Source organism: Ambystoma mexicanum, chromosome 12, assembly GCF_040938575.1.
Source record: "Ambystoma mexicanum isolate Mex_15411 chromosome 12, UKY_AmexF1_1, whole genome shotgun sequence".
Classification (NCBI taxonomy): domain Eukaryota; kingdom Metazoa; phylum Chordata; class Amphibia; order Caudata; family Ambystomatidae; genus Ambystoma; species Ambystoma mexicanum.
In genome coordinates, this window is record NC_090936.1 from 1,159,848,171 (window position 1) to 1,159,865,183 (window position 17,013).

The window sequence follows — 17,013 nt, forward strand, 5'->3', positions numbered from 1 at the left end:
AAATATGTTATGTGATATTTATTAACATAGACTGAATTTTTGGAATGAATTGTAAAATCGGTACTAGGTAATTTGTTAAGGCATGTCTCTTGCAGGCATCTCTCTCTCTCTCTCTCATTGCCATCTCCCTCTCTTTCTTTTTTATCCAGAATATATTTCAAAAGAATGTGAACTAATAGGACAGACAATATAGAAATGTGTACGTTTAGGATGCTATATTTAGATTGACAGTATATGTATAGGAACAAAGTAACAGTGTTGAGAATTGTTTTTGGAAGCGATCATGAATTACTGTTAAAGAACAATACCTGGACAAAGCCCAAAACGGGCAAAACATTAGTAAGCCCTCGCTAAGGATCTCTGGTTGGTCTTTGCGATTAGAGAGCAATTTTTGGTGAAGTTTATGTATTTTTTCCAATATTTGTTGAGATAACGGTTCTTGAGAGTGGTATTGATTTTGTTGAGATAATCATATAAACCTTTTTGAACCAAAACCCATGGAAGTGTCTGGATTACATCAATAAGATCATTTGTAAAAGTAAAGCCCGCACAGCATATCGTTTCACTACCAGCCCCACCCTCTTTCCTCTCAAGTCGAGGGCTGTCTCAACTGAGACAAAACAAAATCATATGTTCGTATCTTCCTCCCTCAACAGTCATCAGTGTAAACAAATGGCGGTCGCTCACATCATCCACAACTACAAAGCACGTGCTGTCTTGCTAGCACTGGAGTTGGTAAAATGTGTATATACATGCATACACATATACATAAGACAAGGTTTCTATGAAGCAGGTTAAGAAATAGGCTGTTATATGTTATGTTTGTTTTTACCACGGCATGTGCACTCCGCTTTTGTACGTTGAAAGAGTATATCAATCTATTAAATGGTGACAGAGCCATTTTAGCATTGGGTGCAGATGTCATCTTATGTGGCTGTGCTTTCAGAGCGCCAAGGGGTTTACGGATGGAAATATTTTAAAATGTTTTCAACAGAGCTGGAGTTTCATACTGACTGCCCATGGTTAAGCTTTAAAATGCAAAAAGTATATGACAGATGTGGCAGAGAATGGATGTAAGGAGGAGGCCTAGTACCTCAGACAAGGTTGGCCGACTGGTGGTGCAATTTATTCAAATGTGTTCAGAAACCTGATTTGCATTGCAATCCGTGTGCACTACACTTTTCAATATGATCAGGGGATGGAGGGGTGCATTTGCATATTTGGTGGTACTATGATGTATGTAAGCATTGCCCTGGAATTACACACATTACATAGCCTATTAGCATTTAACTGGGAATTTCAGCAACACTTGCATGTACATTGGGGCTTTTGTTGCATGGGGAGGAAGCACTATTGCAGCACATTCTGATTATATTTCATTTTTTCTAACAGTAATATTGATGTATTATTACATCTCAGGTCACACTATTTAAGCCATGTATTATTCCTACCGCAATATAATTTATGGGGGGCAGTTTTTCCAGGGGTGTTATTGCCACAATGTATCAGCCCTTACCTCAGTACTATGGCACACATATGCATCCCTCTAATAGGAGAAGGATGAACAATAATCTTATGGGTACATACATGGTTTGCCGCAGCAGAGTGCACCTGTGTGTACTGTTGGGGACCAGACATCTGCATAATTGTACTATTTAACAGGTTCCTTATAGAGAACCGATTGGCTTTCATTACAATGTTTCTCAGAAATTGTGCTGGAAAGTTCTCTTATTTCCACATATTTGAAACAACATTTACACCCCGCCACGTTTAAAAGACACCAGCTGCCACTGGATCGGTACCACCAAAGGGATACCTCAAGGACAACCCCAATGTCGCAGGGACTGCTGGGGTGCCCTGAGAAGGAAGTTACTTATCCATCTTTTGTTCATCGAGGTCCTGGAAGTGTTGAGGAGACAAAGACTTCTCTCACCAAAGTCTGAAAGCAAACACACAATAGCATCATGAGCACGAACCTCAGCAGTGATCAGCGCCCAGTGCCTCGGAGGAGATGGCGTGCGGGTCGAAGACCACGAAGTAATGCTCAGACAATGAGAAGATGGAGAACCCTCCCCGCCCCACACTGTGTTGTACACATTCAGTCCCGACACGTGGAGAAAAGGACTGGGGTGTGAAGCTTGGGGAGGGGCCTGGGGCTGCTTCACATAAAATCCAAAGGAAGATCTTTTTGGTGCTTTAAAAAACACTTTGTTCCCACTACCATAGGAAAGAAGGTACGACAAATATGGAGGAAAGTGGACTAGCCAAAGGGATACACAATAAAATGTATTCCCTTACGCATTACACTTCAAGTTACTCAAAGACAAAACAAAGCATAACAAAGATCATGTGCCTTACCCAGAAATGGAAGTTGATTTTACGGGTGCAGGGAATGGCGTAATGTTGTATGTATATTTCTCTCGCAGTTCTGCCATTTGCGGGAAAGGGAACTGTGCCATTGAATAGACGGTCTAAAATAAACAAACAAATACAAGCATTCATAAAGCCTGCAATAACCAGAATTAAAAGAGTACTGGGCCAACAGCACAAGAACAAGATTGTCACAAATGTTTCTTGTCAGCATTTAAATTTGAAATGTGTAAGTCATGTTTGGCAAGTTACGTATATTTCGATAATGATTCCATCATTGAACTCCATAACAATCTAATGCATAATACAAGATTTAAAAAATCACCTGTAATAACGTATGCATTATATATCCTCACCAAACGCACTGTTTGACGTTGGTTATTAAACGATTGCATGTAGCAACATGATTAAAGTGTTTATCTTAAATGAATTAATTATCTTCCCAAGGCTGAAAAATATTACCAAGGTTACAGAAACCTGTTAATATATTCGCGCCTTGAACACTTGTGTATAGGTGCGTTATAAATGCCATATCATATCATATATGTGCCCTTGAAGGTTAGTTGACGTTTTGGTGAGAGCAAATGCAGCTTTACCTGACCTCATACAGATTAAGAGTGTCAACCAGAGTTTCTGCAGGTGTGGATAAACAGGACAAAATGCTGTTGGATTACTCTTTTGTCCAGAAGTGCAACAATTGGCTCGCCAGATGATTTGAACTATAACTCCCATCGTCCCTTGCTATGGATTTCAAAGGTTGGGTATTATGGGGGTTGTAGACCAAAACATCTGGATAGCCGCTGGTCGCAGACGCCAGCAGTCAAGTTGGTCAAAAGGATAAAAGTCTCAAATCTCTTCCATTTAGCAGTAAAAATGGCAACAGGAAGTACACCTAGTCTGAATAGTGAAACAGCAAACTACTACCACCACTGTCTCTATGGAATCTAAATGAGTTTTTAAAAACAGATTCCCTCCTCTATATTTACTCCTTTGATCCAGGCACAATAATTATTTTTAAGAGCACCCTTTCTCCTCAAGCCACCTCACCTGACTTTGACCAGAAAGGGAAAATCATGTCAATTAAAGTATTCAATGCAAACTACGTTCTGGTTAGCACTTGAATATTCTGCAGATTAATCATTTCAAGGAGGGATCTTTATGTGGGGCTTTCATTGGCAAACCCTATACAGAGTAAGATAGTGTGTACGCTAGTGATGGCCAACATTTTTCTCATACAGCAGGGTGTTTCTGACAGGATACACATAACCAGGATATTAATTAAAAGGCAATTGTACCGGCATACTATAGAAGCAGAGCTCTGATGACATTAAAAGGCTGAAGATTAACATGGGTACAGATTTTGGCCACATCCTGTATGTGGCAGCTACAACCATTTTAGCACAATAGATTCCCATAGCTGGCCAAAAAGCTACATTTAAAGTGGGAAACTCAAATAAGATTGAAGGGAGTAGTTTCTTACCTATAACTCCATTTCTCCAGCGTTGGTATCTTTCATGGATTCACATGCTGTGAATATTTCCCGTCGTCAGGCTGGGAAACATTGGTAACTTTAGTATAGTCGTTTTCCTATGGAAAACCTTCAACACCTTGAGTGTCCTATTGACGTCGTTATGGGTGCTTTAGGCAGCACCAATGGGTCCTCCAGTATATAGCCCCGCCCCGCGGCTTCCCTTCAGATTCAAAAAGGAGGATGTCCTAAGAGGATGTTTGCCTGAGGGGCAAGGCCAGAGGGTGCCTGTGAATCCATGAAAGATACCAACGCTGGAGAAATGGAGTTACAGGTAAGAAACTACTCCCTTCTGCAGCACTGGATCTTTCATGGATTCACATGCTGTGAACAGACTTCGTAGCAGTAAGAGAACCTGAAGGTGCATAACAGGCAAACAGGACGCAGATACAGGGCAATATGAACAACAAGAGAAAGAGATCACCTTCAGTTACCACATAGAAGAAAACATGATTAGAGCCAGACCCTGGAAGCTGCAGGGCTTACCTAGCACAGCTCGTCCCACCTACACGTCATCAGCATGCTGTTGATTCAGACAGTAGTGTCTGGTGAATGTGTGAGGTACTACCTACGTCGCTGCCTGGCTAATGTCACTAAGCGGTATGCCCACCCACAGAGCCGATGAGGAGGCCGTGGAACTTGTAGAGTGAGCTCTGTGAGTCGACTGTAAAGGTTTGTTGGCCTTAGCGTGGCAGAACAATATAGTTGCCACAACCTAGCGCGAAATGCCTTGTTTAGAAATAGGATTCCCCTTGTTGGAGGGGCTGAAAGCTACAAAGAGTTGCTTGGATGCTCTGTACGACTTAGTACGCTTCAGATAGTACTTCAAAGCCCTCTTGACATCCAGGGAAGGCAAGGCTTTCTCCGCCTGAGTAGAAGTCTTAGGGGAAAAAAGTTGGTAAGGCTATCGTAGTGTTCTTGTGAAAATCCGACGGAATCTTCGGTATAAAGTGGGGATTTGTAGAGAGAAGAACCTTGTCTTTCAGGAAGCGCAAGTACGGAGGGTCAATGACCAGAGGCTGCAGTTCCGACACCAGTCTGGAAGATGGAATGGTCACCAGAAAAATGACCTTCCACCTGAGGAACGCTATGGCAGCCATTGACATAGGCTCAACTGGTGGTATCATGAGGGCTGCGAGCACCAGGTTGAGACTCCAGACCGGAGAAAACCTTTTCTTTGGGGGAAATGTCCTGAAAAGACCCTTGAGGAAATGTTTAATCAACCTATCACTGAACAGAGGTGTAGGAATGCGCTTCCGTGTGAACCTTGAGATGGCCGCTAAGTGGACCTTGATAGATGATATCGCCAGACCCTCCTTAGCTAACAGCAGAAGGTAAGGAAGGAGTCGCTGAGGTGAAACCCACAATGGATGCAGGTCAGGTTGCTGAGAACACCACGCACAGAACCTTTTCCACTTACAGGCATATGAGGCGTTGGTAGACGGGGCCCTCACCGCAGCCGAAACACAGTGACAATCTTGAGGAATATTTAGGTTCTGAACTCGGACTGGTCAGGAACCATGCCGCTAGGCCGAGGGAGCCCGGGTTGTGATGCCACACCATCCCTTTGTTCTGAGAGAGAAGATCCAGCTGTGAACCTAGGTGAAGAGGGTCATCCCTTGCCGGATGAAGAAGGTCGGAGAACCAGGCTGCCTGGGCCAGAACGGGGCTACCAGAATGATCTTGCAGGGAACATTGCAAATCATCGGAATTGTTTTTCTTATCAGGGGAAAAGTAGGAAATACGTAGGCGAACATCCCCGTCCACAGAAAAGAGAACGCGTCCCCCTCGTAGTCCGGATGAGGAACTCTGCTGGCGAAACGAATGCACAGTTTGTTCTCGGGGCTAGCGAACAAGTCCAGAGGAGGAGTGCCCCATTTTTCAAATATCTTCGCCATCTGGCCGTCCTTCAGTTGCCACTTGTGCATCTGAGCAGACTCGTTGCTGAGGGCATCTGCCTGAATGTTTTGAATACCTGGCAGGTAGAAAGCCAGGATCTGAACCCAGTGTTGTATGGCCCCCAATGCCAGATGGCCTGGGCTTCCTGGGAAAGGAGCTGTGAGTGTGTGCCCCCCTCTTTGCATAGACAGAACATAGCCGAGGTGTTGTCGGTGAGAATCCTTACCACAAAGTCCTGAATGAGGGGAAGGAAAGATTTGAGCACCCAGTGTACTGCCCTCAACTCCAGAACGTTGATATGTAGAGAAACCTCCGTGCGGGACCACAAGCCTTTGACTTGGAACTTGTCAAGGAGAGCACCCGGCCTGCGAGGCATCGGTCACGATCGTATGCTGAAAATTCGGTTCCACCAGGGACATGCCCCGTTCGATGTTGCCTAGATGAGTCCACCACCTCAGTGTCTGCCAGAGCCTGGGAAATAAGCATCCTGTCTGACCAAGAGCCGTGGATCTGTGACCACCTTGAAGTGAGAAATTCCTGTGCTGGGCGCATGGAAAGACGGCAATTGGAATGAGTGGGATGCAGGACAACATGGTGCTGAGGAGAGACGGACCGTGACCGATGTACCTGGTACCAACGAGCCCGCCAGGGACAACAGCTTCTCTACTCTCTCCTTTGAAGGTTTTACTCGATTGAGCGTCATCTGGAAAGGAGCCCCCAGAAAAACCGAATCCTTTGAGGGCGTCAGAAAGGATTTGCTGGAGTTGACTGCGAAGCCCAGATGCTGCAAAAGGAGCATAGCTGCGTTGAGACCGACGTCCGCTGGCAAGTCGCCCCCCTGACCAACCAGTCGTCCAGGTACGGATAAACGTGGTGTTCGTTTCTGTGGAGGTAAGCCGCCACTGGAGCCAAGCACTTGGTGAAAGTCCTGGGAGGTGACTTTAGACCAAAGGAGAGAACCCGAAACTTGTAATGGCTGTTGCCAACCACGAACCTTAGAAATGTTTCGATGCCGGGGGTGCATAGGGATGTTAAAGTCCTAGAGATCCAGAGACGCCAGAAACTCCCCAGGTTGAACTGTCCGTATGATGTCTTGCAACGTTAGCATCCTGAACTTTTGTCTTTTTATATTCTTGTTGAGCGGCCGCCACTGGCGGCACTGGAAAAAGCGAAAGCTGTGTAGAAGAAAAAGTTTTCACTCAACAAAGACGAATTCTTTGGAAAGAACACAAGGTGATCCCAACGGTTTGGAAGACAGTTGAAATCTGAAGGGAAGTCGAGGGGCTATATACTGGATGTCCCATTGGTGCTGTCTAAAGCACTCATAACGACATCGATAGGACACTCAAGATGTCGACGTTTTTTCCATAGGAAAACTACTATACTAAAGTTACCGAGGTTTCCCAGCCTGACGATGGGAAATATTCATAGCGTGTGAATCCATGAAAGATCCAATGCTGGCGAATCTCTGTTTCACTCGTTTATTTGAAAAAGGAACTGGCAAAACAAATATCCAGGTATTATTACTCCACACCTGCTCCAGAGCCTTCAAGTCAATGAGGGACTTAAGTTTAGGTTTTCTCCTACTGCCAAAGATACATAGCCTTGGTTTAGCTGATAGGGACTGAACAATTCTTTTTTTGTTTTGTTTGTATAGTTCAGGAAATCCTCTCATTTGTTGTATTCACTGGCAATTAAGTACAGGACATGGCCATGGCCATGGCATAGTTAAAGAGTGGACAAGAGTGGTCTGGGCCCCAGCAAGTGTTAACAAAAAGGTTAACAATGTGGGGGAAAGCACATACCATTGGCTTACTGCAGCATAGATGGAGAATGAGCTGATAAGTGCAAACCTGGGTCAAACCCAGGGATGCCATTTCACCAAAATGCCAGGGGTGGCTGAAGTGACACCACATGACCCTTGACCTCAAGTGATATCACAGGAAGTGATGCCATTTGACCCCACCCCCAAGTGACATCACAGGAAGTGATTGTACATGACCTTCAGATGCATCTTAACACCAGTGTTTCTAGGTGCTCTCATTTCAGCCAGATATAAGAGCCGAGGCACAGAGGGAGGCGTGATTTGTGCACGATCAAACATTTGGGGAATGTAATTTTCCAGATTCGATGTGGGGCCTATATGTAAAACATACATAATGCAGTACTCGTAACAAGGAAACCAAAATCTCTAACTGTCTACAGCTAGTGTATGAAACATCTGCAGATCAATGGACGCAGTACTTGTTATCTGTGGCATTGAAGTGTTAAACAAGCCAAAAAAGCACTGATCTGGGGAGGTGTGCATGGTCTGTTTACCCAAGAGCAAAATGCTGCACGAGCAAGGCCTGAAAATTAAATCATTGACCAGGATTTAGTATCACCGAAAGTCCCTGGTTATAAATGTATATATGAGTCAGCTACCACTACGATAGAAGGAACCTATTGTGCGGGTGTAAGCTGAGTTCATCTATCTCTGTGTGCAGCCACATTTTGTCCCCCACAACCCAGAGCCAAACAGAACACCTTAATGTCCTAGGCTTTGATACATGACTCTTCAATCTTTTTTAACGGGGTGAGGTGTCGGATGGGGAGGCTGCACGTCTCTCAAAAGTGGGGCTCAATGCATCTACGATTTTCAGAGCCCTATGTGCGAGATGCGTTAATCAAGGACGCCCCTGCCCCCTAGCAAAGGCCTGTGAATGAAGCTTCCACTCAAAGCTCTTTTCCAAAAAAGGAGTTTGAGTGGGGAGGGGTGGGGTGGGTCCCTCAATGACTCTGACGTCTGAGACTGTCTCTGATGCTTAATTTCTTAAGCAGTGTTGCACCAGAGCAGGGTTCATCAGTGGTGTAGGACAAAAATTGTGTGGGGGACCCCCATGCGAGCCATGCTGAAGGCCCACCCCTCTCCCAAGCTCCTTAAAGCACAGGGCACGCCACCCCGGGACCAACACGAGTGAGCAATGTCCATGAAGATTATGCAGATGCAGGGGCATGCACTATTCCAAGTGAAAGAAGTAAATATGTTTTGTAATCAAAGCTTAAATGTTTCACCTGGGTAGAAAGAAAGGGGCGGTGCCTGGTTCCCAAATATATCAGCCACTAGTGGTGGCTGGTGAGTTTTATTGGAGTGTGTAAATATTTGCCACACGTATGCGATTGTGACGAGCATAGTGAGGGGGTCTCAACTAACGAAAACGGGTTTGGGGGAATTCTTCCACCTCTCATGAGAAAATGTTTTGAATAATGGGTTAAAATTACCAGGTTACTCACCGTAGTGACCACCTTACTCCTAGTCCATACTCCCCTTTCCTCCATACTTATGGGACATCTCTCCGTCCTGTGGGACGGGACCGGAGCACTTTGTAAAAAGCATCCAACATTTTTCCCAAAATTTGTCATTCCTCTTTCCTGCGTGGGGCCTGGCGCGCGGCCGTAACCCCGCCCACCTTGGCTCCGCCTCGCGTATTGCCCATGAGTCCTTTTCTATTGCCAGGTCAAAGACCTATTAGCAATAACAGAGGAACCTTATTAGAGGGGACAGCGGGCGGGCGTATGGCGGAAAGGGGACTATGGACTAGGAGTAAGGTGGTCACTATGGTGAGTAAACTGGTAATACTCCTACGTCCCGTCCCCTTTCCTCCATACTTATGGGAGATTCCCAAGCACTCCTAACAGGATCTATGGGTGGATGGAAATACTCCTTACTGAAAAAGATTCTTCAGCACAGCCTCACCAAACTAAGCATCAGCTCTTGTGCTCATGTCAAGAAAATAATGCTTACAAAAAGCAGACAGGGAGGCCCAAGTAGCTGCCCTAGCGATGGACTCCCAGGGGACATATTTCTGAAAAGCAACCGCGGCTGCCGTGCCCCGCACCAGGTGTGCGTGAATACCCTTAGGAGGTTTCAGCCCTTGGACGGTGAAAGACTCCGTAATGCAGGCGGCGATCCATCGAGAAATAGTCGCCTTAGACGCCTGCTTACCCTGAGGGTTACCAAAAGTCACAAACAGTTGAGAAGAACTCCTAAGCTCGGAAGTTCTGTCCAGATAGGACTTAAGAGCCCTTCTGACATCGAGACGATGCAGAACCCTTTCTGCCTCTGAGGTAGGGTTCGGAAAAAAGACCGGCAGGGAGATCGACTGATTTAGATGGCATTCAGTTACCAGCAGGATTCGTCCGTAGGACTACCTTATCTTTGTGAAAGACCAAAAAGGGATGCTCCACCGACAAGGCCTGGAGCTCACTCACCCGCCTCGCTGACGTAACGGCGTCCAAAAAGGACACTTTCCAGGATAGGTACTTGAGGTCCACCATGGCCATTGGTTCAAAAGGTTTATGGCACAACACCGTCAGGACTACATTTAGATCCCACGGCGGGTGCGGACTACGAATTGGAGGGTAAAGGCGTGTCAAGCCTGCAAAATGCCTCTTAACCACTGGATTACACAGCAAGTAAGAACATTGGTCCGTAGAAAGATAAGGGGAGACCGCTGAAAGGTAAGTTCTGCATGACAGAATGTGAACACCCGACTCTGCTAGGAAGGATACAAAGGACAGCACTGTGTCAATCGTAGCCCCCCTTGGGTCCAACTGTTTTTCCAAACACCAATGACAGAACCTGAGCCATTTAATTCTGTATTGGGATCTAGTTGAGGGTTTCCTGGCTGCCTGGATAATACGCATGTTATCCGCAGACAAGTTAAGATGTTCTAAAGACTTGAACTCAGGCACCATGCCGCCAAACTGAGCGATTGTGGAATCTTGAGAGCATCCCCCAGAGAGGAGGCTCCCAGCCCCCCTCTCGAGGCATACTGAGGAAGCTTCTTGTTTGCCGCCGTAGCGAAGAGGTCCACCTCTGGTGTGCCCCAACGCAAGAAAATCCATGAGAGGACCTCCGCCTTCAACTCCCACTCGTAACTGACCACTAGGAAGATCGCCAGAAGCTCTAAATGATTTATGTGGAGGAGATTGTCCTGAGGCGACCAGAGATCAGAGACCTGAAGAGGATCTAACGTTGCACCCCACCTCAGGAGGGAGGAGTCCGTCGTGATAGTAACCATTGGGGCTGGGTCCTGAAACCCCGCACCCACCGACAGGTTGCTGAGAGATGACCACCATTCCAGATCCATCCTCATGGAAGCCGGAATCATTATCAGCTTGGAATCCGGGTCCACAGCCTGATGCCAAGAACTCCGAAGAGCCATCTGGGTCCGTCTCATCTTGAGACAAGCAAGAGGAAGAGCCAACACACGAGGCCATGAGGCCCAGAAGCCTCTGGAACCACCAGGCCGACATGCTCTCCGACTGCGCAAACATCTGACACGTGGCTAACAGATCCACCATCCTGTCCCCGGTCAGGGACACTCTGCAGTCGATCGTGTTCCAGCGAAAACCCAGGAAAATCAAGTCCTGCGAGACCGTCATGGAAGATTTCCGCCAGTTCACTGACAGCCCAAGGTGGAACAGAAGCTGAAGGAGAGACTGAAGATTGGCCGTTGTTTTCAGCGGACAAGGGCTGCGTAAGAGCCAATGGTCCAAATACGGATACACATGGATACCCTGCAGACGAAGATAGGCCGCAATCACCAACATCATCTTCGTGAAGACACGCGGCGTCGAGCTGAGGCAAAAAGGAAGCACTCGAAACTGGAAGTGCTCCTCTCCCAAAGAGAAACTGAGATATCTCCTGTGTGGATTCCAAATCAGAATATGCATATACGCATCCTGAAGCTCCACAACACTGAGCTAATCACCCATCTGCAAGGAGGACCGTATCTGGCTGGGCGTGATCATCTTGAATTTCTCTTGGGGTAGGAAAAGATTGAACTGGGAAAGGTCTAGCATGGTGCGCAGGCCAGCCTGGTTAGGTTTGGGCACTGTAAACAGCCGGGAGTAGAAGCCCTCCCCTCGTTCCCTGAGGGGAACGGGTTCCACAGCTCTGAGGTCCAGCAGTTTCTGAACCTCAGCTTTGAGGGAGGGCGAGCCCGACAGCTGAAAGGGAGGGTTGAAGGGTGGGGTAGGGGGTAGAGGTAAGCGGAAGCCCGCCCGAGCGACTGACAAGACCCATCTGTCTTCGGTGATGGTCTGCCACGCCTCCCAATGAGACGCAATGCGTCCTCCCACCGGGGTCTTGTGCGAGCGCGGAGAACCCTCATTTTGTAGGTTTTTCAGTGGTGTTGCCACCTGAACCTGAGGAGGAGGCTGAGGAGCGGGAGAAAAACCGAGTCCGTTGTTGCCTACGGAGGTTATTCCCCGAAGGGGTATCAACTCTGCAAGATTTCCGGTCGAGGAAGCCCCTAAAGCCAGGAGGGTCGGCTTTGCGACAACGGTCTCTGGGTTTTGAAAGGGGTCTTAACAAGGACCGACAAGGATTTAGCTGTCTGAGTGCTATCCTTTGTCTTGGTGAGCTCTACATCTGTTGTAGAATGAAAAGAGCTCCTTACCATCGAACAGAAGGTCCAACACCTTGTCCTGCACTTCTTTCGAGAATTTAGTGGCATGCAGCCACGCCTGCCGTGAGGTATCAACCCCCAGCATAAGGCCCTGAGCCGAGGTGTCTACGGGATGAGCCGCAGCCTCCAGGGGATCCTGGCCCAAGACCCTGGCGTCGGATAATCCCCCTTTAAAGTCTTCCAGCTTCTCGAACGGGATGAATTCCTCAAACTCCGACAGACCTTTCCACATCCGCATATTAGCCCCCGCCAACACCAGTTCGGCATAGGCCTGCCTGAGTTGCAAGGCCAAGTTGGCAAAGATTTTTCTCCCAAGGGAGTGAAGGAGCTTGTCCTCCTTTCCCAGAACCTGAGTAGCCGTCGTGGAAGAGGATGCTGCAGGCCTGGACTGCAAAGTGGCCGCAGCCACCACTGTGGAGGAGGGGGCGGACAAGATGACAGGACCACCTCTTCCGAAGAATGCAGCCTGTATCTCGTGTCAATTTTCTTATTGACGAAAAGTCCAGAGTGTGGCTTTTCCCAGACCCTGCGGACCTCGGCCAAAACGTCCTTCTGCAAGAACAGGCCGTTACGCTCCAAAGGAGACAGGGTGAATGCCCTAGAAAGCACGCCCTCCTGCGGAGCGGGTGCCTCGGGCACGGGAACATCTAAGAAGCACATCATGTCCAGTACCGGGTCATGAAAAGCTCTAATAGAGCGGGCAGGTCTTCGTTGTCCTGATCGCCTTGCGCGTCATCCGACAGGTCAGGATCCTGCTGAGCCATGTCGGGAGCTGCCTTGTCCACGGGGGACAATGGGGGCAAAGGCAGAAGAGTCGGGGAAGGCACCGTAGGCATGGGAGGCATGGGAGGTGCCGGCGGAACCACCGGAGGCGCTGGCGGACATATCTCCCTAAAAAGCCATTTGAAATACTCCCTCATGGGGTCGGTACGCATGAGCGTTTGAAATTTACCGGAAAAGGCGTCCTCCGGGGACTGCTTTGGAACCTGAGGAGTACAATTCCAGGGACGTAACGGGGAAGGGTGCCACACCGGCCCCTCCACCGACATATCCACATAAATCAAAGGTGCCGACCCCGCAGGCAACGAAACATTGTGCGGAAGGGGCATCCGGGCGTTCCAATCGTAAACTGGCAGATAAGGATGCGCACCAGGAACTCTATGTTCACCCAAAGAACCAAGCCCTACACCTGAGGCCGATGGCGTAGTTGTAGGGGTAGCACCCAAAATGGCTGCCACGGTCGTGGTGGGAACAGGTGCCATTTTGTCATCGCCTGAGGGGAACTGCGGCACGTGAGGAAGTGAGGCAGGGGTCCCTGTCGATGGATCAGGGGTCTTAACTTTAGCCTTAACATAAGGAACCTCGGCAGAGCCGGTACTATGAGGCCTGGAATGTTACTGCGACATACCAACCGCCAAATTAGCCTTCCCAGGCAGGACCTCTGCACTGCCGGTAAAAGAAGAACTTTCCTTCATTGCCCCCTCAACAGATCTGGTGTCGCCGCAAGAGCGGGAACGGTGAGAAACAGCCTTCACCGATAAGGCCTCGTCAGGCCTCTCAGAAATGTTGGCAACTTTAGCCTCTGTAAGAGGGACCTCGGACCCACGTCCGGTAACAGCCTTATCCACGCGGGCCTCGAACATCCGTTCGGTGACACCAAGCCCCACCAAGGCCTCGGGGCGCACCCCGGTCTTATTTTTGAGGGAAGCCGATAGAGAGGCCTCAGAGCGAGCTCTGGTATCCCACGATTCAGTAGAACTGGGTCTACAAACAGCCCCCACAGGAGGGTCCTCGGAGAGTGCTCCGGTATCCACAGGCCCCTTACGGAGACCCTCAGAGAAAACTCTGGTACAATTATTAGGCCCAACGGGCACCTCAGGGCGATCCCCGGTGACAGAGCGATCAACGCTCCTCCCGGCCCGAGAGGAACCTGGAAAGGTATCCCCCGGCCGGGGTGCTCTGAAAAGTAAAGAACTTACCGGGTGTTTTTTCTTTTCGTCGATGAACGCTTGAAAATGCGAAGGAGGAGTTTGTCGGAACACCTCCTCCCACCGCTCCAACCGACGTTGAAGTGCCCGGACCCAAAGAGAGTCGCAGTAAAAAAAAAGGAGTCCCAACGGTGATCCGGACCCAAACACTCTAAACAAAGAGGATTGGGATCCGCCCTCCCGAAGCAACGGTGACCCGATGAACAATCTGGAAAGTCTAGTTTGAACGACATAGACAGACTAGTACACGATCGCTAGCCAGAGCCAGAGAGGAAAAAAGGGAAGAAAATCTTCAGAGGCTGCAAGTGCGTCCAGTCCCGAACGAGCAGAGAAAAGGACTGATGGGCGATGCGTGGGGCAGAGCCAAGGTGGGCGAGGTTACGGCCGCGCGCCGGGCCCCACGCAGGAAAGAGAGGAAGGACACATTTTTTGAAACATATTGGATGCTTTTTACAAAGTGCTCCGGTCCCGTCCCACAGGACGGAGAGATGTCCCTTAACTATGTGGAAAGGGGACGGGACGTAGGAGTATGGTGCATTACACAACCCACTTTCTGTGAAAATGTGGGTAAAAGGCCAGATAGTTTGCAATCTGTTTTGTAGGGTGTAAGATAACTCATGAAAATAATTCATGCCGGTCCCTGCAATATATGGCAGTATAAAAAACATGTTCATGTTGGCTGTGCCCATACATTTCCATGCTGGCTCCACCACATATACCAGTATTCCCATATAAGAACATACTCATGTTCGCTTTGAGATGTTTTTTATAATATAATTACTGGAACTAGGTACAAAGCTGGCTCTGCCAATATATGCCGGTACTCCTATGTAAGAAAATACTCCCGCTGGTTTGGCCATTAAAAGCAACATGTCACAATAAGAAAACATGTCCAAACCTGTTCCAACGTAAGCCAGTTGTGGGACAAGCATGGTATCAAGAGAGACACAGACTCAAAGATAACAGTTTTCAAACCTTTATTTAATAAAGTTCCGGGGTTGGTGTAATACCTAACTGGCCCTAACTCTACAGAGATTGTTCCCTCAACTGATGTTTCTAAGGGCCTTTGGTGTCTGAAAGTCCGAAACCAAAATCAGTCTGTGTCTAAACCTATTCTTGCCCTCACTCTTTGACAAAATGTGATCGGAAGTCTTCTTAAAGAAAAATAGTGGTCCAAGAAAATGAAATGTAAACCACAGCTGGTTTCAGGTAATCTTTTCAGGTGCAGTTCTGCCAGTGTAAAATAATTAAACTCAAAAGGGTGGCCCTTGAAACCTTCCACGTAGGGCTCTTCCAGCAAGCCAATAAAGGTCACAATATCTCTGGGTCTCTTAGGTTCCCTTCCCCGAACTCAGACGCCTCTGGTTCCAACCACAAATACACAGTTCTCCTCAGGCCTCTCGGGGTTCCCTTCTGTTACGCAGTTGTTGGTCGTGCAGAGTATGGGCTATCCCTCTGTCCCCAAGTATCAGACTGACAACCACGGTAATACCGCCAGAGTGATGTTTAGGGCCAAAGGTGGTAGTCCGTAGAGTCAGGACGCGGGAACAACCGGAAGAACCCCTGGAGCGCTGCAAGGTAAGGTATATGGTTATGTAATAGTACAGAGTGCAGTAATCTAAGTGTAAACATCCAAAGCACTGAAATACCTGTGAGTGCGGGAGCGTTGTCCCAGGGAGACTGACGTAGGCGTCAGACAGTGGTTTGAAAGTGGCAGCAGGTCCGGGCAGATGTGGCAGCAGGTCCGGGCAGGTGACCACCTAAGGCAGGACCGAAGTCCCGATGTAACACGTGATCCGTAGAGTATACCAGAGCAGTCCGAGGTCAAAAACAGGAGATCCAAGGTAGAAGAAGGGCTAAACACAAGGCAGTCCGTAGGGCAGAGCGTAGGTCGGCAACAGTGGATCCAAGTTCCAAGGCAAGTAAAGGGCCAAGACACGAAGCAATCCGTTAGGGCAAAGTAGTTCGGCAGCAAAATATCCAAGGTTCCAAAGCAGGCAAGGGTTAGGCACTGAGCGGTCCGTAGAACAAAGCCGTGGTCCGACAAAGGAAAGAGTCCTGAAACGAAGCGTGAGCGACACGTGATCCGGAAGAGAACAGCTGTGAAGCAACGCTTTCCGTAACCGGACTCCTTTTATCCATCGAAAGGAAACACGTGACAACTGTCACGTGACGCATGTAACCAAAGCGTTGCAGTATTGCTAGGCAACGAGTCACATGCTCCGCGCCGCGCTGTGTCACGCAGTTCTCCGTGAATGGTGTGTGTTCCTGTGATGAAGGAGCCTCCAGTTCGCTTGCCACAAACGTGAAGGGCGATACACTCCAGCCTTGCCAAGCATGCCATGCCGTGCCCTATAGCGTGAAACATGATGAGGCAATAAGGTACCCCTGTCGGGACGTGTGTGTTTGGGTGCTGGTTGGGAAGAGGCTGTGGACGTGGAGGGGCGTGTCTTCATAGGAAGAGTAGTAGCCTGTGCGGGGAGCGGTGTGACAGAATCCCCCCACAAGGGCCCACGACCCCGTGGGCTAGCCGGGTTATCCCTATGAAACCGCAACACCAGAAGTGGGGCCTGGACGTCACGGGAGGGAACCCAGGAGCGGTCCTCGGGACCATAACCCAGCCAGTCCACCAGGTACTGGAGGCGACCCCTATGGAAGCGAGATCCAAGGATGGCTTTGACCTCAAAAACGTCCTGGGAAGACACAGAGACGGGGCGGGAGGAACAAGGACACGAGTGGAAGCAAGGTATGGCTTAAGGAGGGAAACATGGAA

At 48.6% G+C, this 17,013-nt stretch overlaps 1 protein-coding gene across 5 annotated transcripts in view; it reads right to left on the minus strand.

The window, feature by feature from the left end:
• TBC1D30 (TBC1 domain family member 30) overlaps window positions 1-17,013 on the minus strand; it is a 956,754-nt gene that overhangs the window by 194,715 nt on the left and 745,026 nt on the right. For all 5 annotated transcript variants that reach the window (XM_069629763.1, XM_069629762.1, XM_069629764.1 and 2 more), the window contains one exon: window positions 2,359-2,471. In XM_069629763.1, the coding sequence (XP_069485864.1) occupies window positions 2,359-2,471 (113 nt within the window). The remainder of the gene's footprint in view (window positions 1-2,358; window positions 2,472-17,013) is intronic.